This window comes from Amphiura filiformis, chromosome 12 (assembly GCF_039555335.1).
Source record: "Amphiura filiformis chromosome 12, Afil_fr2py, whole genome shotgun sequence".
Classification (NCBI taxonomy): Eukaryota; Metazoa; Echinodermata; class Ophiuroidea; order Amphilepidida; family Amphiuridae; genus Amphiura; species Amphiura filiformis.
Genome location: NC_092639.1, coordinates 46,344,844 through 46,372,092, shown reverse-complemented (window position 1 = coordinate 46,372,092; position 27,249 = coordinate 46,344,844). Strand labels below are relative to the sequence as shown.

The 27,249-nt window shown below is 37.2% G+C and overlaps 1 protein-coding gene across 1 annotated transcript in view; it reads right to left on the bottom strand.

Moving 5' to 3' along the window:
* LOC140166291 (small subunit processome component 20 homolog) overlaps window positions 1–27,191 on the bottom strand; it is a 55,306-nt gene extending 28,115 nt beyond the window's left edge. Inside the window, 25 exon segments of the mRNA XM_072189702.1 lie at window positions 611–767; window positions 1,711–1,850; window positions 2,473–2,800; window positions 3,316–3,587; window positions 4,621–4,761; window positions 5,175–5,330; window positions 6,417–6,696; window positions 7,055–7,219; window positions 8,152–8,299; window positions 9,855–10,087; window positions 11,827–12,050; window positions 13,821–13,950; window positions 14,390–14,468; window positions 15,617–15,786; window positions 16,726–16,937; window positions 17,746–17,836; window positions 19,869–20,051; window positions 20,864–21,199; window positions 21,633–21,709; window positions 22,346–22,495; window positions 23,122–23,187; window positions 24,332–24,482; window positions 25,419–25,527; window positions 26,062–26,150; window positions 27,062–27,191. Coding sequence (XP_072045803.1) covers window positions 611–767; window positions 1,711–1,850; window positions 2,473–2,800; window positions 3,316–3,587; window positions 4,621–4,761; window positions 5,175–5,330; window positions 6,417–6,696; window positions 7,055–7,219; window positions 8,152–8,299; window positions 9,855–10,087; window positions 11,827–12,050; window positions 13,821–13,950; window positions 14,390–14,468; window positions 15,617–15,786; window positions 16,726–16,937; window positions 17,746–17,836; window positions 19,869–20,051; window positions 20,864–21,199; window positions 21,633–21,709; window positions 22,346–22,495; window positions 23,122–23,187; window positions 24,332–24,482; window positions 25,419–25,527; window positions 26,062–26,150; window positions 27,062–27,153 — 4,179 coding nt within the window. The 5' untranslated portion in view covers window positions 27,154–27,191.
* Between the last annotated feature and the right edge of the window lie 58 nt (window positions 27,192–27,249).

Genomic DNA, 27,249 nt, shown 5'->3' with positions numbered 1-27,249 from the left:
GGTTTCGTTGAGTGCTACTGTCAAACCAAGGTATCTTATAACAATATTCACTATTAAGAGTTACTGCTACACTTTGATCAGCTTGTAATCGACGGGCCTTCGCGGATAAATATCAAAATATTTTATTTTGAGAATTTTCTTGTGACATCTCGCATAAGCATCACAAATTATTTATTCAAGTCCTATACTTTGTCTACTTTCTTTAACACACATAATATGGACCATAGAGGTCAACTGTATCACATTTTCGGCGTAGTGGTAAAAGCCTTAACATTTCCCGCCAATTACAAGCTGATCAAAGTATAGTTAGTGATACTGCTATTTGCTTAATCAAGCATTAACACCAGTTCTGTGTTAACAATCTGTCAACAAAGGCGTTTGCATCACTACCTATGGAAGCAACTAGCACTTTAGTGAGGACTGTACATAGAAAATAAACTGTAGATTGTGTATCTCATAAATACTTACGATGCTCTCCTCCGTATGTTTTACTTTTTTAAAGTTACTTGCATAACACATTATTGATGTTCATTGGTCCATCAATGTTCCAATGAAACCAAGCCATGGGTACATGCAAATTAAAATTTCTTAAGTTATTCAGTAACATTACCTGGTATCCTCTGGTCAAGGCATGGCGGAGTTCCTTCAGGATGTATGGAAAGTAGGTAATGCCAAGAGAATCTAAAATCTTCACCAGGGTGTCTCGGCTGATGTCTCTTACATCTTTGGCACGACTCTTCTGCATCTGACAAACTTTCAACAGCACACTGCCAATAAAACAACACAATGGTTGAGAGATCGATTATGCAATAAACCCTTTTAAACATAGGGTTGACTTGGCCTGTAACAACTTGGGTATAAATGCAATTCTACAAACAAGGTTACAAGTGACTGGTTCAAAAAAGCCGGAAATTTAATAGGCCTATTTCAGTGACCAATCTAGTGCCGGGATCTAGCTAGCGTAGCCAGCGGCGCAATAGCAGCCGGGGGTCAAGGGCTGGCCGCTGTAGCAGTTTTGAAGACACTCAGCAATGCTCAGAAGCCCATCCGGAGCACCAATTTCTGAACAAAATGATCTCAAACCAAATAGAATTAAACTTGATTAGATTTTATGATTGACAAATCCAAAAATAGAATTAGTCTTCACTTAAAAATAACATCTACCTAGTTTTGATTCAGGATTTCCTCTCTGACAAGGCTAGCTAGGTGAGAAATAAGCAATTCTCACCCCTGGTGCTCACCACTGAACAACACCGATCGCGCACCACTATATTGTTTTGGTTCCACTGGTTCCCGGCAGTTTAAAACACAATACGATATAATACTAAGGAAACAGGCATTTTCATGATTGAAAATCGTTAAATGTGATTTAAATTTCCGGCTCATTTCTGGCCGGAAGTTCGTGATTTTTGTATACAAAAATCTGAATTTTTTTTGGGGTGGTTACAAAGCCGGAAAAACCGGAAAACTTGCCGCAACTCTGTAAACAAAGGAGTATAAATATGGGGTAAATAAATATGGGGTATTAAACTGAAAGATGGTATTCAAATGCTGTATGCAACATGGGTAATAAGATATGTCAGGATGTTGGACTGTGTTCATTTTTTCATTTCATACAGCAGATTTGGTACTCAAACTTTAACTGCAATTTGAGCCAACTTATGTGACACTTATTGGAATCCCTCCTAGTACGTAGATATCTGACCTTACCTTGGTAGATTTTGATGCATAGTCTTTTTAGGCACTGCCTGTAGTAGTTTGACCATAGCTAGTGCAATAGGCACTCTCAACACTTCCTCATCATCTGCCATGTTACCACGAGCCTTCTTGTGCCGCTCCTCACTTTGTACCTAGTACGGACAACAAACAGGTTTATGATTTTCAAGGACAACATTATATTAACCGGGAAGATTCATGATCCTCTTAAAAATATGTTCAACACAATTTGAAAATGGATATTACAATGGCCGCGAATGATCAGACATGTACGCAGTCTTATCTATTAAAATCATTTCGCTACTTAAAATGTTTATGTTACAATTATTTTCCCCAATATGTAAACATTCTTTTAAGATTGCTGATAGTAGAAGATAGATTTTACCAGTAGGCTTTATCAAACTGAACTTTATCTTTTCATCATTCAACAAAATAGATTTTACCAGTAGTCATTATCATTTTTTTATTTCTGAATAATACAACCCGTGTCCTCTCAAGGTTGTCTGGTCTCTCCAGCTACTGGACCTCTTATCAATTCAATTCATTTTAAAATTATCTTATTGTCTAATTGTCTTTGTCAGCTCCAGCATTCCTATACCATTTTATCACCTTGACGTGGCAGTGACGTCAGAGCACATTTCATTGGGCGCAATGTCAAATTACCAGCATTCGCTCAAAGCACTGGTGTACACACGCATTCCTATTTTAATGTTATTAGTATATCTAACTTCTGTAGAGTTAATATACAAAGCTTACCTTTTTCGTAATAGTACCATGTAACTGAGGTAGAATACTTGAGACAATGATGTTGTGAATTTTGGTTGCCAAGGCAACATCCATCTGCCTTTTGGTCTCTTCAGCAGACACAACATCCTCCTCTTCACTGCCACTTTCATCATCATCATCATCATCCTCCTCCTCTTTATCCTCCTCATTTTCCTCCTCTGATTTGTCTTTGGGCTTGGGATCATCTCCTTTCTTGACATCCTGATGAGTTTTGCTTGCATTGGGTGCTTGGTTTTGAGGTAATGCTTCAGATAGCGAGAGATCAAAGTGGAAGGCATCTAGGACAGCTACAACCAACCTGTCAGAATTAAAAGTACAAAATGGATCATATCTTATCTAATTTCATTTCAAAATAATCGCTTCAAACCCTTTTATATGGTGCACAAATTAGACCATAACATAGTATTGAGCAAATGATCATATCGCCATTGATCGTGTATCATCAAGTCCTTTCTTAGTATCCACATCTATAGCAGTGCCTTTTATTTAGACAATACAGAGCATGTCTCCAACAAAAGCAGGAGTTACATAGGTTAGAGTATCTGCACCCGCCACAGAACCGCCAAAATCAGAGTTTCTGCATGCTATACACAATCTGAGATTCTGCAACTTGAAAATAACAGCATAACTATTCAAACCTTCTTGATTTCTCGATGGGGGGAAAAGGGATAAAGGTCTTTCAAAGGAGAAAATTACAAATTTGATTCACTGCTGCATGTAGTCTCATCATGTGCATGGGCACAATACTACCCCTGCCCTGTCTTTCTTGTGCTAAAACAAATATTATACATGTTAGGATGCACTAGACCTTACCTCACTGCATTCTTCTGCATGTCCAAGTTCTTGGTCAACAGACTCAAGTACTGCTTCAAAATGGTGCTGTACTGTGTCCATGACAACCTTGTTGCTATGGCACCCACCGTGTGTATCGCTTCCACTATAAGATTGTTGTCTTTGTTTGCCGATTGGTCAAACACTAGTGCCGTCGTCATGGGGAGCAGGAAATAGTTGAGAGTCACTGCGGGTATTTTGCCGTCTCTGCTGTGTTGGGCAAGACGTCGGAGAGCTCGCATGCGTCTGTGATGCTGAGAAATAATCATCAAATAACCTCTTATTACAGCAATATAGCAAATTATATACCTCATATATAATGATTCCTCTCATCCGATTGTTAAAAGTGCGGTCATTGAATTAGCTATGCCCTTTAAATGAACTATGCCCGGTCATGAAAACGAACCATTGACCGTTGTGCGTTTACGCACATGCACATGCACAATCACAACATCCATGTACACATTCAGTATATAAAACAAATATTGACTGTTTTATATTCGGGATATGGTTAAAATTATAGGCCCGTGAAGATTTCAAAACCATGCCCCTCATGAATACTAGATTTCTATTTTTTCCCACAAAATAATTTTCACTAAAAATCTAAAAAGACCTTTATTTTTGAATGGTATGTTAGTTCATTAAAATACATTGCAATTGTGTTAAAGGGGAATATTGGAATGTCATCTTTCTCTGGGAAAGATTTGACAGCAGGCCAGACCATGGCCAGAGGGCAACATGAGTAGGTTTCTTTCACCTTGAAGGCAAGGATAGTCTTGCAAATATGGGCTAACTTTTACCTGGGCCATCCAATATGCCATGAATTAATAGGACTACAACTGGAATCTACTGGTCAGTTTATACTCCTATTTCCACATCTGTTATTTTTATGTGCACCTTTAAAATTTAGGGCATCTTCCTTAGCAAATGTTACTATATTGTTGTAATTTGAGTGTCCTACAGTGTGGATATGGAAAATTCTTTAATGTTCAAAAGAATGGTGCTTAAGGATAAACACATCACAAACAAATGTCAATTTAGGACACATCATGTCATGTCCATGGTAATTAAGCAATCCAAATAATAAAACAGACAATATGTCACACATGGCTCATTGGGCTGTTCCAGTTCAAATCCATACACCACCCTTTGGAGTGTGAATTTCAAATGGGATTACAAGAATGGGTCACTCCATTTGAAATATACACCATCTGTGTGGGAGATAAAGGTCATGTATTCCATGGGGTGTATGAAATTCCTCTGGATTTCTGATATAGACCTATATACCTGGATATGTCGAATATTCTCAAAGAAGTCCACCTCAATATCCCTGTCATCTCTTAGTGAGTTAAGTCCAGTGAATCTTGGATGGTCAGGGAAGCACTTCACCATTCTTGCTAACAATGCAGTCAGCTCTTGTCTGGCATTCTAAAAAGAAAGGCGATATATTATAATATAATTACATGCAAAACCAGACATCCTACATCGTATAATTATTGAAGATACAGGATTTAAAAAAATGACCGCCTACAAATACATCCAGTATATTCGCATGTAATGGGAAACAAAATGAACAGAAGTTTAACATGTGCACTTCTTAATTTGGGGTTAGTATCAGCATGTGTTTACTTTGCCATCTTTATCATTTTTTTTGCTGTCTTTATCATAATCATAGTAAACTTTATTTTCTTCACTTCCCTCTTGTATCATTAATTTAATTCCTGATGTGTTTATTTGTCCTGGTTCATGATACATTAAGGCATACTCTCCACCACTGACACACACAATCCAAGCATTTCAACATCCTTCAGAAATCTGACGACCATGAATAATGAATTTACCTCTGATTTGAGCCGGAAGCCTTGTCTGATGGAGGGTACATACTTGTGTATAATGATTGCATTGAATATCACCGATGACGACGATTCCTTGGACAGCTTGTCGATGACGGCCATCAGGAAATGTGACGCATTGTCTCGAAGTGACATTTCATCAAGCTAAACAAAGAGAATCAATCAATTGAAGATGTAAAAATTAATTTTAAAAGATATGACCATTTTAGTGTTAATCAGAACAATAAAATACAAGTTGATAACTATTATTGGCTATTATATCTTAAAATCAGTATTAGCCAATTTATTCAACTTGACCACATCACATTTATATATACCGTATATCCTCAAATAGTCACCCCCCTTCAAATAAACGTCCCCGCAGCATTTTTTTCGACCAAGATGTTTCAAAAATGCTGATATTTGCATGCTATCTTATGTAGTAAGCTTACCAAGGTGCACACAGTTGGCGAAAGTCTGAAAACCCGGAAGTGAACTGAAGGTCATCATTCTCAAGTTCATAGTTCATCATTTCAGCGTGGATTTTAAGCTTACCTAATAATTTTAATGGGAATTATCGATCTAAAAATGACCTCTAATACATGTCCCCCTTTTGGAAAATACAACATCCCCGGGGGCGACTATTCGAGGATATACGGTAGGACTAATCACAAACATATATGGGATGTTTACCCTGACCACTCAATCATGACAACCAGACTTGAGCCTTGTGCATCAAGGAAAGCCTGTATAGGTCACTGGTTATAGAGCTAATCTATTTGAAATCCATACACTCCCTATGGAAGACACAACCTTAATCTTCCATTCACAAATTGGGTTACCTGAATGAGTAACTCCATTTGAAATTCCCACCCCGTGTGGGAGATTAATGTCATGTCTTCTATAGGTGGTGTAAGGATTTCAAGAGGAATAAACCATTCAAATACATTAGTATGAGAATAAATTATACCTATGACAAGACTGGTGTTTTGTAAAGAACATAAGGCCTTAAAAAAATTGTTTGATAGACGTAACATAAAAAAAAAATTAGGGTAGGTAGGTTGGGACCTTTTTTTTACTTTTAAAGCTGTACATTGCGTTTGATAAAGGCCTGGAACTTTTTTTTTCTTAAATTCAATTTTTTATTTATTTTTTGTTAAAAAAACAAAAACTCTAGGGTCGGGCCTAATTTTAGGGTCAGTCGGGTTACGCCAATCAAACAATTTTTTTTAAAGGCCTAATGATGCCTACCTTCATAATGAAATAGAAACTAATATAAATCACAGGAGTCAAGAATTGCACATCGATAGTCTTCATATCAGCCAGCCTCTTATTAGCCATCTGATATGCCTCTAGTCTCTTCCTGAAGTCTGGCTCTTCAAATCTCTTCCTGTCCCATGTATTCAGCATGAAGACGGTGTTGGAGATTTCTTTGAGGCTTGGGTCAGCCGATGCCATCGCTGCAAAGATGTTGCACACGGCTGCTCTGGATGGTCGCAGTGTCAGACGATAGAGTAACTTGGAAATGGAACTGCAAGAAGAAAATGGGGGAATTTTTTTCCTTCAAGCTGATGCTACTTGAATGAATTGAAACAGAAAATTCTAATTTGTGTGGGGTCAACAAAATGGGCAGCCTCTGGAGAAACAACTTTTATTTTCTCAACAACTCTGTATCTCAAAAGTGAGTGACTATAAAATTTTGACTTGTTAGCTATGTTCCATAAGTTGAAACATTCAGAGATAATCTTATCACTGATTAATTTGATAACCAGGCAGGTTTGGTTCACCCCAGAAGAACTGCTCTGGAGGGTCTTCCTCTTTAAACATTAATACTTTGTTTGATTGCTTGTTTCATTTCACAAGACCAACACAGTCTTGTAAACACATACCCTAAGAAGCTGCTGGGTTCATCAGTGAGTTTAATAACATTGCGAATGGTCTGCAGGATGTCCATTTCTATTGTCTGGTGCTTCTCTGTTGTCTTCTGTAGGTATGGCAGCAATAAGGTTATCAGCACACTGCACTGCTTGGGATCCTGGACGTACACGCTGATTCTAATAAAAGCAACAGAAATAGCAAATGATAAATAAACAGAAACTTCATTCAAGATTATATGTGATGCAATCAAGCAAAATCAGTCGGAAAATTTTCAGTTTCTTATTGTATAGTAAAAAGCAGAAAACCCAATTGAAATTGAACACCCAGTTCCAAAGATATGAGCAATCAGAGAGTTTCCAAAACAACAGGAAACAAAAGGAAATATTTCCTTTGTTTGCCTATATCTCAAAATCAATATTTCTGAGTTCCGACTGAGTTTGCTTGATCGCATCACATATCATCAGATTTCCTGAAAAACATGGAAAAGTTCTGAAAATGCATTTTCCCCTATCCTTTTGCACAGGAAGGGGAAACCAAAAATTTCCTGAAATTTGTTAATTTTCTTCGCAATTTCTTGAAATCAGGATATTTCCTATAAAGTGGCATCTCTAATCGTATCCTGAAATCAGGATATTTCCTATAAAGTGACATCTCTAATCGTATCCTGAAATCAGGATATTTCCTATAAAGTGGCATCTCTAATCGTATCCTGAAATCAGGATATTTTTTCCTATAAAGTGGCATCTCTAATCGTATTGCCTCTGTGACCAATGGTTTAACATCCCTTCCATATGGCAGAGTATTCGCATGGTTCATTCACCCAACACTAAATGCACCATGGGGAGAGTGGATGTCTGAATTTAACCTAGAGATGTTGCCATTTTGACTTTTCTACAAGTCCATATCCCAGCAAGCTGCCACTGCCTGGAATTGAACCTGGGATGCATTACACAAGGTAAATACCCTGACAATTAGGCCATGCTCTCCTCCAACATTCACTACAGAATCTTAGCTGCAATGGCACATACTGTACAAATGCTACCAGTGTTTGATCACTGGTGACTGCTAATATGATAAATGAGCTTAACTTCAACTTGTTTACACTTACTTGGATAAAATGTTGAGCTCTTTCATCGGCAGTTCCCCTTTTCCACCTTGCTTCAGTGATTGACCTTTGACCGTTACAGACGTACTGAGGAATTCCAAGATGGCTGGCACATGAGGAAACAGTAGCTTGGTGCCAAACGATGGAGGTACTGGAAGTACAGGTTTACAGATGAGACAAGTTACAGGAAAGCAAACAGGTTTTTTTTCTACGAAGTCTTGATGTACAAGAAAAAACTTGCACCAATGCAAACATTGCCACAGGAAGCAAAATTTCCAACATCTTTATACATTTTTTTATAATTTTAGTTTTCTGCAAGGTTCTCAGCGGTCTGCTGATTTGGCACTGTTTATAGTGTAAACACAGAAGTGGGGTTCTGATTGGCTAATGGAATCACATCCGCACCTCATTCGCCGATCAAGCTGCATATCAATCAGGAAGAGCAGTCGGACAAAACGCTGAAGGACCTTGCCGAATAGTATAATAAATTTCTCTCTAAATACTGTTGCCAATTATCCAATACAAAAATATAAGTACTGTATATGGCTAAGTGGGCATTGCCTGACAGCATAGAATAGTATGCAATAAAAAGCAAAGACCCAACTCATGAAATATTACTATAGCGCTCATCACTAGCCATATACAGGGTTATCAATATGATTGGTACCCATCAGCTTTGATGTCTAATGAAACACCTACATCATCCAAATTCAACATTAGCTCTTCTTGAAACGACTACAATTTATAGATTTATGACCTTGAATTACATAAATATACATTTTGATGTGACAGTCTTGGCTATGCTCACTGAGTATTGATGGGTACCAATCATTTTGATACACCCTGTAGCACCAAACAATTAGAGGTTAATAACTGTGCATCGGTTATTTGGAGGCATTAGAAAATCTAAACATTTTGCCTTTGGAACCGAGGAATATCCCGAGGGCGTAGATATTCGAGGTCCAAAGCAAAATGTTTAGATTTTCACAATGACCAACATATTACTGATGCAAAGTTAATAACCTCATTCATAACCGATGATTTTTTACAACTTCCCTTTCCAAGAATCGATCAGGCTAAAACAGGACGACCAATAACAAATGTGCGTATCACAATCTGTGCAAATATGGTAGCACGCAATCCAAATATGGCAGCCAGTGTGTGCGCGCAGTTTGTTCGACGCACAATACAGCGCTCGCGGAGGTTACTAATATTTACTTTTGAACAATTACGCATTTTGCGGTCAATTGTGAGATATTAATGACCTCGATTTGCATTCGCGTTTTCACAAATAACTAAATGTAATTGGATTGCACGCATCATGTTTATTAATGAGGTTATGAATGTGTTATAAGGAATTGTCAGAGTGCAATCATCAGTTGAATATTAATTCTATTTGTAATATCAGTTTTATAACAATACAGTCGAACCTCTCTTAACTATCCAGACATTGTTCATCAACAGATATGTCTGTTATCTGGATGTGTCATCTTCAATTGAAACCTTTCATGTTTTATCGAGCTGAGAAACTGAGCTGCCAGATGACCATTCAGAGTGGTCCTGAGCCGGTCTAAAACCAAGCTTTTAGTTTTAGGACCATGAGGGCTGAGACCGAGACCAGCAGGTCTCACACCAAGACCTGTTTCGAGACCTATAACACTGGAAATTAGTTTTCCTAAATATATTATAAATGTAATTTATCTTACCTTCAAACTGATCTTCATTCTCAATCTTCATGCATCTCACGTTTGAAACATCCAGTTCATCAACCCCATCCTCAGGTTCAAAGTCTGGTTCCATTAGCAGACTTTCCACTATGTCCATCACCATAGCAACCACTGGGGATGCAACCGTTGCTGATGACAACAGCGCTATGATGTTGGGGATGGCTGTCAACTCCTCATTTTCTGGAGGGTGTTTCGCAAGCAGACAGTGCAACCTAATATTGATCACAGAAACAAAGATTTTTTTGAACTGCTGAACTCATCTGCTTCAATTCATCAATAAATCTATTTGATACCATTATGATAGAGTTAACATTGAAAAGTTCAAACTTGGCCAATGGCCACTTTCCCTTGCAATGTATCTTGTCACAGCTGAGATCATTCTTGTAGTTAGGAGGTCATAGTCAGATAGCATATAGTAAGATACTACTGACACTAAGACATTAGCTAGCCTAACAAGTTTTACTATAGCACTCTTAACTAGCCATTTAACACAGGCGGTATGTGTTATATGGAATTGGGAGAGTGCCTTTCAGTTGCTTAAGATATAGTATAGAGGCCGTCAGCCTTTCGCCATCTTGTGGGTACAAATGATATGCGTGTTCATGCGTCGGATACTACGCGCAGGGCGCAGCTTGCCACGCAGCTGTTACCACGCATCAACACGATGATTTTGCTGTTCACGCATGGAGATCGAACGACCATCACAGCGTGTACCCACAAGATGGCGGCATATGACGTCACGCTGACGGCCTCTATTCATGCCAAAAATCAAGTAATCAATACAAATAATACACCTGTAGAATAGGCACAACCATAGAATGGTCTATTCCAGTTGAAATCCATACACCTCCTATGCAAGACATTACCTTAATATTCCACACAGGGAGTGTGAATGGGTGACTCCATTTGAAGTCTACACCCCTTGTGTGGGAGATTAAGGTCATGTCTTCCATAGGGGGTGTATGGATTTCAATTGAAATAGCCTAATCTGGAATGCCACTCCTGTTATACACCCTCTGATTATTCAGGGAATGGCGTATACTTACAGAATAAAGGCCTTATTGTAAAACCTAGCCCTAGAATGTATTGGCAAATTATTTTGTTGTAACTGAGATCATTTGTTAAATAACTAGAATTACATGGCAGGGGCGGATTTAGAGGGGAGCACACCTGGCGCGCGCCCCCTCTAATGTTTGCACAGAGGCGCCTGATTCTGTGTATTTTTGCAGAGCGGCGCCTGACTCCCCCATATTGAAAATTCCTGGATCCGCCCCTACATGGTACAAAATTATGGTGGCCTTCACAACAAAGGTTTGTAAATACAAAATAGTATGCCAATAAGCATAAATATTCATAAATGGAAATTCACATGACACAAAACTATTCTGCACAAGATGTTATCATACGCTATCACCCTTTCAAGTTAGAAATTCATTGGCTACTGCGTTTATGCTGCACAGAGGGTTAATTGAATTGCAGGCAAAATAAGCTCATTAATATTCCTAAATATTCACAAAATATGACACAAAACTACACAGCACGAGAGGTCATACTAAATCACCCTACCAAGTTAGAAGATCAGCGGTTATTGCATGCAACCTGTAGAGTGGATTAATGGAATTTTGATTTCACCCAGCCAGACGGACAGCCGACCAATCATCTGAGCCATAACATAAGCCCCAAACAACAAATTGTTATGTGGGCTAATGTTGTGGGAATTGACCATTGGTGATGTTCCCTGGAATGTATCTCATCAGAGCTGAAATTATTCTTGTAGTTAGAAGATCAAGGCCAGATAGCATATAGTAAGATACTACTGACACTAAGACATGACCAGCCTAACCGGCATTACTATAGCACTCTTAACTAGCCATTTAACACCAGGCAGTATGTGTTATATGGAATTGGAGAGTGCAACACCAGAAAGGAAAAAAGAAAACTATTCAAGTACCTTGGATTTTTGCTCCACACTGCAAAGAGCTTCAAAAGTGTAGTCGGACTTGCAAGGCTCTCATCGGATAGCTTCTCCACATGTGGCCAAACAGCAGCCTCAAAAATACAGTCAATCTCATTGGATGAGAATGGGTACTTTTCAAAATGCTCAAAGAAATCAGCCAATAGCTGCATTCCTACTTGGCGAAGGTTCTTCAACTGGTTGACACTGAATGGTTGGATCTGAAATTTGGAAATGACATATTTAGAATACAATTTACATTTTGGGTCATATTATATTATTTGAACCCAGTCAACCCAATATACTGCTGCAAGTAAATATCAGTATACATTGCCAGATTTGACAATTCGACACCAAAATACACAGCAACAGAACTCAACATGCTCTATCACCCTATCCACTATAAAGTCATCAATTTTATGTTTGACTGGTATAGAATATTTCCACAATGACGATGATGGTGGTCGTGGCGGCAGCGGCGTTGGCAACAAATCAAACATTTCATACATCTACATGCGTCACTGCCCTGCAAGGTGTTAACACTTCAAAGTGTTCATAGTTCAGGTCGCTAGGGTTCAACTTCCGCATAGGCATGGAATACTACGTAATATGTATCATGTTCGCTTCCATCTAGCGATCAATAACCTGAATAACCCAGAATCATCAATTATGCATATTGCCTTGAAAATCATAAAAAGCGATTACTTGATCAACTCAATGATTTTATTAGCGTTATTTATAAACCATATTTCAGTATTTCTAAATGTTTTGTATGTCTTTTGACCCAGAAATGTATGGATTTGATGTGAAATCATGATCAAAAATAATATTTTACCAGTCGGATTCAGAAAGAGAGAATCTCATTACACACATTAATTACATCACAATCCAAACATAGATGGTCAAGTTCACGGAGAATGTTACAAACTGTTGTATGTTTGCTATTTCGTTTTTTCTGTAGGGAATATGTTTTATCATTAAAATCGGATATAAAAACTATAAAAAATACAGCACAAATGGGCATAACTATTTGTGTGCATAATACAAATTATAAGAATTATATAGAAGTGACATATGACACTTATAAAAGCTGTATCTTGAAAAGGAGATTATTCTGATGCTAGAATCTCGGCATGGAAACTCAAGTGAAATGAAGAAAAATATTTCTGATTGATTTTGTGTGTCTTTTGAGTGTTAAATGTTTCAAAATGTCAAAATAAACTAAATTCAAGTAACTATGATGTCATGAACATGACGTTAATATTCATGAGGAATAATAAGCCAAATCGCTATTGTAACTTCCGGTTTTTTTAGGACACTTTGCCCTTTGACCTATCTGGAAAATTCAGAAAAATTCGGGTTTTGTGCGTACAAAATATAATTTAAAACGTGTTACTAGAATAAAAACAAACTTAAAAAACATTATTATTAAATGAATTAATTATTTAAATATTTTTATTGATAACATTATGACAATAATAAATAAATTATTAATAATTACAGCAATTTTCCCGATAGGTCAAAGGACAAAGTGTCCTAAAACTGCAAAAACTGTCCCACAATGCATTGCAAACTTCCAATGCCGATTGGGCTTATTATTGCTCCCTAAGAAATGATTAACAAATGGTTGGATTTCATCGCACGAAATGATTAACAAATGGTTGGATTTCATCGCACGACCTTCTAGTAACTGTATCTAGAAATTTGTGAAAGTTACTTGTCAATTTTTGGCGGAAACAAGCCTTTTATATGGTTACTGACCAGCTCATTAGCGCGGTTCATCAGACATCTTTACCGTGGGATTACTGCCCTCTGTTGATGACAGGGCTTCGAACTCTTATCAAGGTGATATAAGAAATGCAGGGCCGTGGCGTAAGCCTAGAGTTATTCAGATATTGTTTTAACACAAACATACCATGTAAATAAGATTCGCTACAGAATCGGAGACCAAAACAAAAAGGAAAACAAACAAACAAACAAACAAAACCTACCTCATTTCTCTGGTCCAACATCTTGGTGTAGCTAGCCACGAGACATGTGATGAGGTGAAGCAGTGTGGGTCGATAGCGATCAATCAGATGACCCAGCTTGGTAAAAATAACACTGAAGGTGTCCAACATGCTATGGAATGAATGGAAACAATTGCTGATTGAATGCAAGGTCTGAAATGATTTACTTTACACTTGCAACCTTACTGCTTTCAACTGTCAAAGTTTCACTAAAAATGTAGTTGATGAGTTTAAGTGCACTAGACCTGATAGTGTCAACACGTTCCATTACATTATTTTACTGTACTTCTAATGAACTTTATCACAATCATTCACAATTTAGATGCACTACCCTAGCATTCTTTTAGCACTACAACTATCATTATCCTTTAAAAGCTACCAATTACTCCTGAGTGACAAGGAAGACGCCTTGTCGCAGTATAGGCATGTCAGATTTAAACTTGCTACCAGACCCATGGGCAGACTGATCACATTGTCCTCAAATGCAACATTGTTGCACACAAATCAAACAAATGCACACAAACACACCCCAACACATGCATTGTGCATACCTGTGTTGCTTCTTCAAAGGAACAACGGCAGACAAGTCTAGGGTGTTCAGTGTATCTTGCATCATCAGTCTGCAGTCATCTGCAGAAGAAAATAATTCAAAGTCAAATCAATTGAGCTCCTACAAAATGATGTGTATTATCATTGTTTGTATATCCCATACGAAGGGGATACCAAAAGTTGTCTGGCTGTTTAACTGTCTATTAATAATCCACACATTGAACTATTCCAGTTGAAATCCATACACCCGTATGTAAGACATGACCTTAATCTTCCACTCAGGGAGTGTGAATTTCAAATGTGATTACCTGAATTTCAAATAGGGTTATCTGCATGGGTGACTCAATTTGAAATCTATACCGGTGATTAATGTCATGTCTTCCACAGGGTGTGTGGGGGTGTTGGGTGTGTGTGTGTATGGATCTCAACTGGAATAGCTCTAAATATGATGATATTAGGTGCAATATAAAAAGATGTTCACTTTTGTAAACCGCTAAGCAATGTATGCACAAACTCTACAGTGTCTACAAAGGAAGTTTGGCACTTGCCAACATGTACCCCCATTTTGGGGTAATAAAATACCAGATGAGGCACCAAATATTCATGACATGATTCAATCGGCCAACATTGGCAACAAAGTTCTAACTCTGATATCACTGTAGAAGATTGGGAATCAAAGTACCGCTTGTGCAAACATTTTTATATTTTTTTATATTTTTTTTTCAGCTGACAGGGAGCCATCTTTATTCTTCAAAAAACAACACAACATACCGTAAAACCTCGTCTCCAAGCATAGTGCTTCTGATGAAAGCTAAATTAATCCAGGTGCCATTATGGAGTTTGAGCAAATAAATGACAGAGCCAAGCATATACGAACAAGTATTTTTGTAAGACCAATCTCTTGTATTGGCATATTTACGCTAGTTTCGTATGAACTTAGCTTTCATCAAAAACACTTTATATGCTTGTAGATGAGGTTTTACGGTATTCATTATTAAGTGGCAAAGAGGAACAAATTTTACATTAAATTAACTGCCAAAAGATATTCACCCATACATGACAATCCAGTATGATAGAATTCCCAGTAGAATACCCAAGGATATGGATTCTAAAACAGAGCAACATTATTGCATGCAAATATATCTGAAGCTCAAAAGTGAAAAACAAAAGAATGCATAAATTCAAACTTGTACGTGTTCAATCTTAGAATACAACCATTGATCTAATACCTTGAACCAGGTGTTGGCAAGGTCCCATGACAAGATCCATGAAGACATCCATCTCTGCCTCAGACTGCGAGCCTGCTATGAATCTCAATATGATTGATCTCCGCACCGACCCGCCTCCTTTGCCTTGAGTTCCTGGTCCCGTCTTGCTCAACATCTTGCCATACAAGATTCTGCAACAGAGTGTGAAGATAGTTTGTTGTGAGTGGACCAGCTGGCTAGATAGTGAGTAAAGCTGTCCTTGGGAGAACTTCCAAAATATTTCAGAAAACAAGTTTTGATACTTCTCAAGTAATCCATCATAAAGTTATGTGCACTCTTTATAATGAGGAAATATACTCCAATTTCAATACATAAAATTTTCACTTTAACTGAAAAAATCCACACCACCACTGTGGAAGAATGTATTAATTCTATATGAAATTCATACTCCCTCTCCACAAGGGTAGTGTGGATTTTAAACAGAATAGCCCAATGGCCTTATCTGATATCAAAGACAAAAACTGTGCATTAACAGGTCCTGTGAATTGTTATTAGAAATCTATTTTTGATGGGAAGGGGTGGCGTGGGATGAAACTACCTTCTGTTAATTGTTGCTTTTAATGTACACATACTTATATTGTCCTGAAAGGAATTCTCGTCAGTGACAATTAAATTATTAGTAAGAGTCAGTCATAATTCAAGAAACACCAAATTAACCTAGAAATCATTGCTCAACTCTATGCAGCCTTACATACCTAAAGAGTACAGGTAGCAAGCCTTCCCTGTGCTCTTCTTGTACAACTCCATTAGTCTCCTCAATGCATACATACCTAAAGAGTACAGGTAGCAAGCCTTCCCTGTGCTCTTCTTGTACAACTCCATTAGTCTCCTCAAAGAATACATACCTAAAGAGTACAGGTAGCAAGCCTTCCCTGTGCTCTTCTTGTACAACTCCATTAGTCTCCTCAATGAATACATACCTAAAGAGTACAGGTAGCAAGCCTTCCCTGTGCTCTTCTTGTACAACTCCATTAGTCTCCTCAATGAATACATACCTAAAGAGTACAGGTAGCAAGCCTTCCCTGTGCTCTTCTTGTACAACTCCATTAGTCTCCTCAATGAATACATACCTAAAGAGTACAGGTAGCAAGCCTTCCCTGTGCTCTTCTTGTACAACTCCATTAGTCTCCTCAATGCTGAACTGTACCAAAGCTTCACGGAAACTCTTGTCATCCATCAAAGCATCAAAGTTCTCCTTATATGGTATCAGATACTTGTATTTGTAGGTCATCACACACGACAGGGCTGCCTTCTGAATCAAACCATTTTTCACTGACAAGAGCTGTAGAGAAAATAATATGTTGGTAAATATGATAAAAATTGAATAATAATTATATTAGTAGAATTGAGTCAGCACCATTATGCTGTTTCACAGATAGTGATAATATACAACTTCACTGAATTTCAGGATGTTTCTTGGTCCTTCGAATACATTTGAGCAGGAGTGTTCACAATATCGAGGGCAGCATTTTTCAGAACTTTTTGGCAGAGCACAACACTATACCAGGTGAGATCACTCCAGGCCAAAGTATAATTACTGATCATTTAGTTAAATAATTTCTGGAGTATCCACATGTTGAGAGCCCAGCCTAAAGTTCGATTCAGACTCCACATCGCAGGGCGATCTTAAAACATCGCGCAATGAAATTAAAATGTACACTTCAATTTCATCGCGCGATGCTGCTATGTTTTAAAAGCATGTGGGGTCTGCATCTCCTTTTATGGTCATTCTGAAGACCTTGATTTTCAAGCAGCCAATCACAACCATGCACGGCTGTGATATCGCAGCACGATGCAAGAAAGTTGAACAATATCCAACCGAAATTTCTACCGTACAATGAGAATTTTCACTCCGAGCTCATAAAAACCTGGCTCAGATTTCAGTTTTTATAGCATCGCCGCTTCACATCGCGCTGAGTCTGAATCAGATTAAAGGTTGATTGATTATTGGACCAGTTGAACTTTGATTCATAAGTTGCTGTTTTGCTTTGGGCTTTTTTACAGGTCTATAATTGTGGAAATGTACATTAAGAATAAGAATGGTATTGAGCAAACAAACATGTACTTGTTCAATTGATCAATGTACTTACTTTGAAGTAGAGCTCTCTCAATTTCGACTCCTGATGCATAGACTTTGGGCTACGGAATTTACTGAACAACTCCAACATTGCCGACAGGCACCTTGAAGCAAACATGACAATAACAATAGTGAGTCTCAAAAGTGTTTTCTGTTAATCTGCCTAACTGGATGTAATAGCATACAAGAAATATACTGCGCCAAAAAAGTATCCTTACACTTGGAAAAATAATCACAATTCCAAAACTGAACCATGTTGGAATAAATTTGTTTTTTTCAATAGATGCACTATCTAATACTGCACATTATGACACCACATTGAATCCAATGCGACCTCAAGAAGTAAAGTTACAAGCAATTGAATAGACGAAAGTCCAGCTGGCCTATACATTGCGCAACAAAGAGACAACACAGTTTCTTCAATGAAGCTTTCATTTTATTTGTCAATTATTTTGTCTCACTCGGTTTTCTGTTGCTCCTTTTGTTTTAAATTAAAGGCACGCATAAATTAGCCATTCACCACTCTCAAACCAGATGTCTAGTCCGTGGAGATTTGAATAAGCCAATTTGTCACTTTTAAAACTGAACCTTCATCTAATCAAATGCTTGTAACTTTGCTTCTTAAAGTCACATTGGATTCAATGGGGTGTCATAATGTGCCGGGTGAGATAGTAAATCTATTAAACAAATAAATCTATCCAAATATGGTCACAGTTTAGTTTTAAAATTAAGATTTTTCTTCCCAGTGTAAGGATACTTTTTGGTGCAGTATATGTGCAGAACATCAACATTCATTTGAAAAGATGCCAAACCCAGCTGGGTGAAATCACCGAAATAAACTGAGCTCAAAAAGAAACTTATAATTTTTTACAACTTGTGAATCACAAGGTCATATCTTAAAATACTGTCAATCAAAATGAACCAAAATTACACACAGGATTACCTTAATACTCTACTCAAAACACATGTCAGTAACCAAGCAGTTGTCCAATTGACACAACAGCAAAATGCACTGTCATGGGACAGCTTCCTGGACTTCCTTCATTTTCACAGCCCAACATTTGGCACCTAGGACAAAAAATCTGTGAGAATGCACACAAGATGATTAAACGGGGCTGCTTTCTGCTTTTCATACACTGTGTTCATGAAGCAGGGCTGGGCTGTGAATGTGGTCCAGGAAGCTGTCCCATGTCAGTGCATTTTGCTGTTGTGTCAGTTGGATAACTGCTTGGTTACTGACATGTGTTAAGAGTAGAATATTGAAGCAAATCTGTGTGTAATTTTGGTTCAATTTGATGGAGAGGATTTCAAGATATGACCTTGTGAAAAATTATAAGTTTCTTTTTGAGCTCAGTTTAGTATTGAATCCTGCTTTTTACTTTATGGTTGATTCAGTAATTCTACACTTCAAAATTCTGTATTTTTTGCTTCTGTAGGTATTTACTACTTTACCAGTCGCAATCATTTTTATCCAATCTGACATAAAAGTATTTAATGTAGGGTAATTTTAGCTGCAAAAGAAACCATGTTTCCATATGATACACAACATCGACATTTGCCATAGAAGTGGTGATGTAACAGGGTTAACTACCATAATAGGTTTAAACAATTTTTGAATATATCGCCCTGCACTACAAGCAGGTTGCACTCATCACCTGTGTATGTCTGCAATCATAGATTGAATACAATACCGCTCTTTTCAAAGATAGTAGATACTAATTTTACAGGTGCAAGTAATCCGCATAATATTAATATTCTATAGAATTACTATCCAGGTCTTTATCCCTGTACTTTGACATCTATGGCTTAGAGGTACCGCGTGAACATACTAGTGAAGTGCAATAAATTCAAAAATTGTTTAAACCTATTGCTATGGTAGTTAAACTTGTTACATCATCTATCCACGGCCCCAAGGAAGAACAACCTAGGGTTGAAGTAGGCCCTCCATGGCTAAATAAAGTTGAATCTGAATCACTTCTATGGTGAATTGTGCAGCATACTTTGGGTGACCTACAAAACTATCCAAGTATAACATACCTAAAGTCAGTGAACAATATAATACAGACTTGTTTTCAGCTGAACCTGTAAAAAAGTGTTAGACAGTTAATGTACCGAATTAGCATAACAAAAATGTACCTGTTAACAGCTCCAATTCTTCTCTTCCTATCCGGTTTGCCAGGCTCCTCCAAGTGAGTGATGACATCATCGTCATCATCCATCTCTTGATTTAATTGGTCAGGGAGGTTATCATCAGCCTTGCCTTTCTTTCTGATATCTTGGGTGGGAGCATTATTGACATCAGCTGGGTAGTACTCATTTCTGGAAATTTTAAGGAAGAAAATGCAAGCGATGTCAAGCCGTTTGTTGAAAGGGATATACAGTCACTTAATTTCTATGCCCAAAATGTATGACCAACTTCATGGATATTTTGATGAGTAGGTTGCAATACTTTGAAAATAAGCTTATCAAATTGTATACAACACAGCTTTTATCTCCTTGTTCTTTCTTTCTTTTTCTTCCTTCTTTTTTTCCTTTCCTTCTCAAGTTGCAATTTGCCTGGGAACCGCGAAAGACGGGTGACCGCTAGTCACTATAAATTGTGGGAAATTAGCTTGCTTCCCGGGAAATTAACATTTTTTCAAGCCCTGATCAAAACCATTTCAAAATATCCAGACGATTTGAATGCTGACAACTAAGTTGTGAACCATAACAACTGTAAAAGAGTGACTGTTTTGCAGAACATTAATTTTCATTCTTTTTGCACTCAACACGGCTACCATGGAAACAAAAATGTGTGAAAATTCCTTTAAACACAGGTCAATGATGTAGGTCAAAATCTTGAATTAAAGAACAAGCAAAGTAGTTCACAAAGCATAAAAAATTACCACTTCTACTAAAATCATGTCAAATCAGCTGTTTTTTGGCCAAAATTTATTGATTTTAGACTGAAAATGTTTGCACAATTCAGAACATTTTCAAAAATATTTTTTGCCAGATTTTTAAAGCTTTTTGTGATATTTTAGAGTCATTATAGCATCCAGAAAAAAGAAATCCCGGACGACCGACCATACTTGAAAAATCTGTTCGCCCGTTAAACAGGGTTATTGGATATATGTTAATGTATTTCTTACTTCATAAACGTGAAAATCAGCGGGACAAGCTCTCTAGAACAGCTCTCAGCTTTATCAGCAAATGCCCACATTGCTTTCCACATAAGCAGCCTGTAATTCCAGTCATCAGGTCTGTCTGCACTCGTCATCATACCCTCTTGGAATCTACTGAACAGTTCTGTTAAATCACATGGTGGGTCCTCCTGGCTGGACTGGGTGGCAGCTGAGGGTTTTGTTTGTTGTGTATTGTTTTCTCCAGTGGTCCTGAAGTCATTTTCAGTCTTTGTAGCAGCTGCTTGAAGGTGATGACCAAAAACTTCCCAGAACATTTTCTTGTTCATGCCATATGCATGAGACCTGTGCATCAAAGAAAATTTTACAAGAATTTAGCATAATATCTATTTTAGTTGAGGGGTAAATGTTGATCTTAGAAAAACCCATTTTTCCAAGCATGTTTTCTTTAAAAAGTTATTCAGCTGTATAAAAGAGATTGGCTGAAGTTCTAAACAGAACTGGTTATGGCATCTTTTCATATAAGTTTTGATGTTTGGTGCATATTTCTTGTACGCTTTTACACCCAGCTAAACAAATTGTAATTTTAAAGCTTACGGAAATCTGCAGAGAAGACTGATTACAAAGGTTGTTGGGGGTTTGGTTCTTATTGTTTAAAAACTTCTCGCCTTTTTACACCACAATTAGTGGACTTAAATTTGTAAAAGGCCAAAGGGGTAAGCTTCTGCAGTTTTTCATTGGATCATATACAGAATCCTAGTACATGTTGTTTACTTACTTGATCAAGTCAATAGTTGGTTGCCATACCCACTTGAAATTGACATATAACATGCCCAGCAGATATCGCAATGGCACCTGTAACAAGAGAAAACAGAATCAACATGTATTCTAAACATTATTTTTGGAGGTGCATCTGAATGAGGTAAACCAAAGTATACAATACCACCTCATTAATTTTCTTGGACCTTTGGATAAACATGTATTGTAAGGTCTTAACATTTCATCAGGTGCATTACATAGCGACGGATCTACACTTTACAGTGAAATCCATAGTGTTTTGAGCTGTGAAAATAATAGCGCAAGACATAGTGACGGATAACTTTGGCAATCTATTAAATATATGTGAGTTGTCCGATTTTACTACATTTTAACGTCTACTTTTAATAGACACATAAATAAATTGCTGAACATTAATGGCAAGTTTATAATCTATGCCCAATACAATTTACCTACTCCGATGCCCATTTTTAAAATAAATTTGCCATCAACATCCGTCACTATGTAATGCACCCTGGGTTTGACATCCATCACTATGTAATGCACCTGACGATTTGATAAACTTTGAACAATACATAAAAAACTTGCTGTAGCACTAGGCATTAACAATTAACTTCAGCACACGCACCTCCGGTGATACCCAACCCAGGACATTATGTTTGTGGTGTCACTGGAGCTAGAACATGTAACAATATTTTTAGTGTGGATTCATACCTCTTGGTAGTTGCCTATTGGTATGTTATACTTGACAGCACCATATTCTAATCTCTGTAGACATTTCAGTTTTTCTCTGTAATCCTCTACTGTAATTGGTATCCGCTCTGCCTTGAGACACAGCTTGAATACACTCACTTGTTGAGTAGGCTGCAAATAAATATGCAACAGAAAAATTGATTGATTGATCATTGGATTGATACATTGATTGACACTTCCTTTTACAGGGTAAGTACTTCAAAAACGCCCCATTAATTAGAAAATAAAGATATTGTTTTTAGCCGCTGTCATGCCTCAATCATCTCATATAACAAGGGCGACATCATTATTCTAAGTAAAACAACACGGCAAAGCCGAGTTGTTTTACGCCAAAAATAATGATGTCACGAGTCATTCAAGAGACTATTGGCTCCTCCAGTTGAAATCCATACACTCCTAAGGAAGACATGACCTTAATCTTCTACACAGGAGTGTGTGAGTTTCAAATGGGTTTACCTGATTGGGTGACTCCATTTGAAATTCACACCCCCTGTGTGGGAGATTAAGGTTTTGTCTTCCATGGGAGGTGTATGTATTTCAACTAGAGTAGCCCATTATGCAAAGTTGATTATTAACCATCAGAAAGTATGATTACTCACAACATTCTGTTGTACACACCGAGATCATTACAGGAAGTCAGGAAGGTCGTTCCTCTAAAGAGTAGTGGTGAAACCATTTGCAAGAACATTTTTGACATCCTTACAAATATCAAGTCATCTATCTTAAATCCTACTCACCAGATCAGGCACAATGGGCAGGGCCACTGGGAACTGGCTTAAGATTCGCAGGCTCAGAAGTCGGACCTGAATAAAGGATAATCAAAACGGTTAATCCGTATTGCAGTACTGGTAGAAAGTGTCTTTCTTTGAATTAATCAAATTGTATTTTGTCTTGGCTTAAGGGGGTTCAAAACGATGTTTCTGGAAAACAGAAACTGAATTTAGAACCATTTGAATAGATTGAATAAGTTAAGCGAAATACGCTGAGCAAAATAGTTTTTGTTTGAAGGAAATCGGACATACGGTTGTCAAGATATGCATGTTTTTAGTTTCTTTGTATTCTATTGTTTTTGCCAATATATTGATGAAGTTAATGAGGAAAATTGGCAAAATGTGCTCATGAATATTCATGTTTGCCAATATTATACCAATATCTTATGAATAAATCTTCATACTACTTTTATTTTATATGATTTTGACATGAAACTGCGCCAATGTGTTTCTATGGCCTAAAACATTACCATGTGATTTTCCCGCCCATCTAATTTGCATATTTGCATAATTAATTAGCATTATACTTAAGGCTAATTAATTATGCAAATATGCAAATTAGATTTATGGAAAATCACATGTTAAAGGTTTAGGTCATAGAGACACATTGGCAAAGTTTCAGGTCAAAATTTTAAAGGTAAAAGTAGTATGAAGGTTTATTCATAAAATATTGGGAAAATATTGGCAAAATTAATATTAATGAGCACATTTTGCCAATTTTCTTCATTAACTTCATCAATATATTGGCAAAAACAATAGAATACAAAGAATCTTTCAACAGCAATATCTCAAAAACCGTTTGTTCGATTTGGATCAAATTTTAGAATTAAGATTATTTTGCATATCTCTCTGCAACAAGTCTATTAGTCTGTCCGCCAGGCATTTAAAACAAAACAAAAACAAAATAGATCTGATGAAACTAAAAATCACCCAACTCTAGAAATGTACATTTAGTCAAAATCAATCCACTTTTGTCAAAATCAATCCACTTTTGTCAAAATCAATCCACTTTTGTCAAAAAAGTAGCCAAGAAGTACCAAATTTTGGGTTACAGGGCCGGAAGAATAGGATCATGATCGTTGATTTTATAATTATCTTTCCTTTACATTGAATAAGATAGTTATATATCTTCCCAATAAATGTCATTTGGTTGGTCATTAGATCATAAATAGCTTACCTTGTGGTATGGAGATGACAAATTTGGCTGCAAGCTTGGAAAGATTTGGTCCAGAATCTCTGTTGAGACCACTTCATCATGGCCTTGTTGACAAGAGTGTCTGAAGTATATATCTGCTGCTAGCAATGCATGCTGAGAACTAGGATGTGTTCTGAAAAACAGAAGAAATGTTGTGTTTGATTACTGCATCATATTGGTCACATTGGACAACTTTCCTCCATCATCCGATAAAGGGAGCAGACAGTTCGTCATATGAAATTTGCTGAAAATCAACAGCCTTTACAACTACAGTGTAATGAGACCTTTAAAACCTAATATTACATTGTCTAAACACTAATTCTGTACAGTTTAAAACAAAAATTTAGCTTCATGACACTGAATGTTCAAATTTATTTTAAAGTTGACATTTTCTATTCCGTAAGTTTATACGTGACCTAATCTGATTCACTCTGGCCTAAGTCGGAAATATTGAATTACTACCATTACTAACTTGCCCAGTACCAAATCTTACTGATATTGAACCTCCTGGTCTCTTTTTTTATTTATTTTTCTCCTCATTTTTTGCCTATATCTCAGTTTCATTATTGCCGACTTTAGCCGGATTGAACCAGATCGGGTCACATATTCAAGTTCATATGAACTTGACTTTTGTAATCCATACACACCCTATGGAAGACATAACCTTAATCTCTCCCACAGAGGGTATAGATTTCAAATGGAGTCTCTCCATTTCAGTAACCCCACTCGAAATTCACACTATCTGTGTGGAAGATTAAGGTCATATCTTCCATAGGGGTGTGTAAATTCAACTGGAATACCGTAAACGTTCGCCTAATGGCGCACATGAGCTCCTTTGCCTTGGAGTAAATTTCAGGTACTAATAGGGACCTCCCTCCTCTGAAAATCCCAACAAGAATTAAGGGTATACGTGCCCTTATTTGCTGGTGGGATTTTTATGGGAGGGCACTTTTAGATTGTGCCTAAAATTCCAGTCATGTCAAGGCAGCCGATAGCGCCATTAGGCGAACGTTTACGGTAGCCCATTTAACCCAAGACCTATTGAGAACATTTAAAGGCAATAACTTACCTAAGCATGTTTACAACAAAGTCAACTTCTATTACCGGTTTATCCTTCTTGCTGGAGTTAACTTGCAGAAGACAAACAATTGCTTGCGACAGCAAATACAGCAATGTATCTGAAAATATCAAGCATATGACAAATTCTCACTTACTTTTATTTTACTTCAATGTATTTCTCAAAACAGGGAGAACTATTATAGAGGGATTGTAAGCATACACATAATGCTGTTCATCTGTGTTGAGGCTTCCATTTAGAGAAAATAAACTAGAACATTTTCCAGGCAAAATACAACTGATTTCCCAAATTAGATCCAAAAACTGCATGGGAATTACAGATATCAAATGGGCGCTATTATCATGTTTGTGGGATTAGTTTGAGGAACTAACTTGCTTGTTGTAGAAGATAAGCTGATTATTGAAAACATAATGTAATTAAATATTTCAGTAAAAACAAAATAGAAAAGGAGCATAATAAACATTGTAAGCAATCAATAAGAATCAATATATCAGTGCTTCCAGGCTTTTAATCTATGGAATATATCATCATGTCCCTTTACACTTAAAAGCTTGGACATTTCACAAAGAAATTAATTAATTTTGACTCCAAATTATATGTAGAACTGACAAGAAGAACACAAGTTGATTATTACCTGAATGACTTTGTTCAGACGATACGATGCTCCACAAATTATCAATCAACTTCTGCAGTTTGGTGCTACACTGGTCAACATCAAGGGGTCTGCAAAAGCAATAGCACATAACACGAATTAGGCACATAAAGTTATAGGCCTTTAGTATCATGTACAGTAAAAGTTAATGGTTTAAGCCTCAATGTTGAAATTATTATACTAATAATGGGTTGATACGATAAACAAGATGTTCCTTGCAAATGCAATGGAAAGATTTCAATCTATAGGTATTAGGTTCAAATGGTGTCGTCACAATATGGAAGGTATTAGAACTGCATATTTAATGCCCTTAATGTTAATCACTCTGTGTATAATCATTGCCAAGAATATGAGTGCATAAATTTGATAATTTTCGATTGGAATGAATATACCCAACAGGGTGAAATTACCTTTATTAACCCTAATAAAAAACAAACAAACAATAAATATAACATCAGAAAAAGTTCATATGACTCCGTTCCAGTTCGGACAACTACAGGCAAAGTTCTTCCCAAGAACTCTGCATGACTGAGATGCGCTCTCCTCTAACATCATTGAACTGCCTACAGTAGAGCAGTTCAAGGGAGCCATGAATGCCCAAGTCATCTAGGAGCCACCTTTTTACTTGCACCATTGTATGAATGCGAGCACATCGCGCAAGTGTTTGAGGCACCACACACATCCCTTGTCTAGTTGCTGAACAGGGATGTTCAGCACTCAGATTTAGAGCCCACCACTGATAAACAATTTAAGCTCTAGCACCCAGCACTCAAGTGTCAAAAATGGCAAAATCACATAGAAATATAGAATTTGGCCAAATTTAGGCATTTTTCAATAAAATTGTAAAATTTCACGAAAAATTCCCTCAAATACCACCTGGCACTAAAAATTCCCTAGCTACAACCCTGTTGCTGAACAGGCGTCGACACGTATTTGCATAGATGTAGATGCAGATGTATAGAAAAAGAAAATAATTTCATACCTAACAGATGGTAGACACACAAGGGCAGCCCATAATGATGGTATGACGTTCTCTTCAGCTAACAAGTCATCAGGGAAATCAAGTCTGGACATGACATACTCTGGGAAATTCTCCTTCTTTACATGCCTATTTTTCCTGCAAAATACAACAATGATATTATCACTTGCTTAAATATGAAAGATATCCGT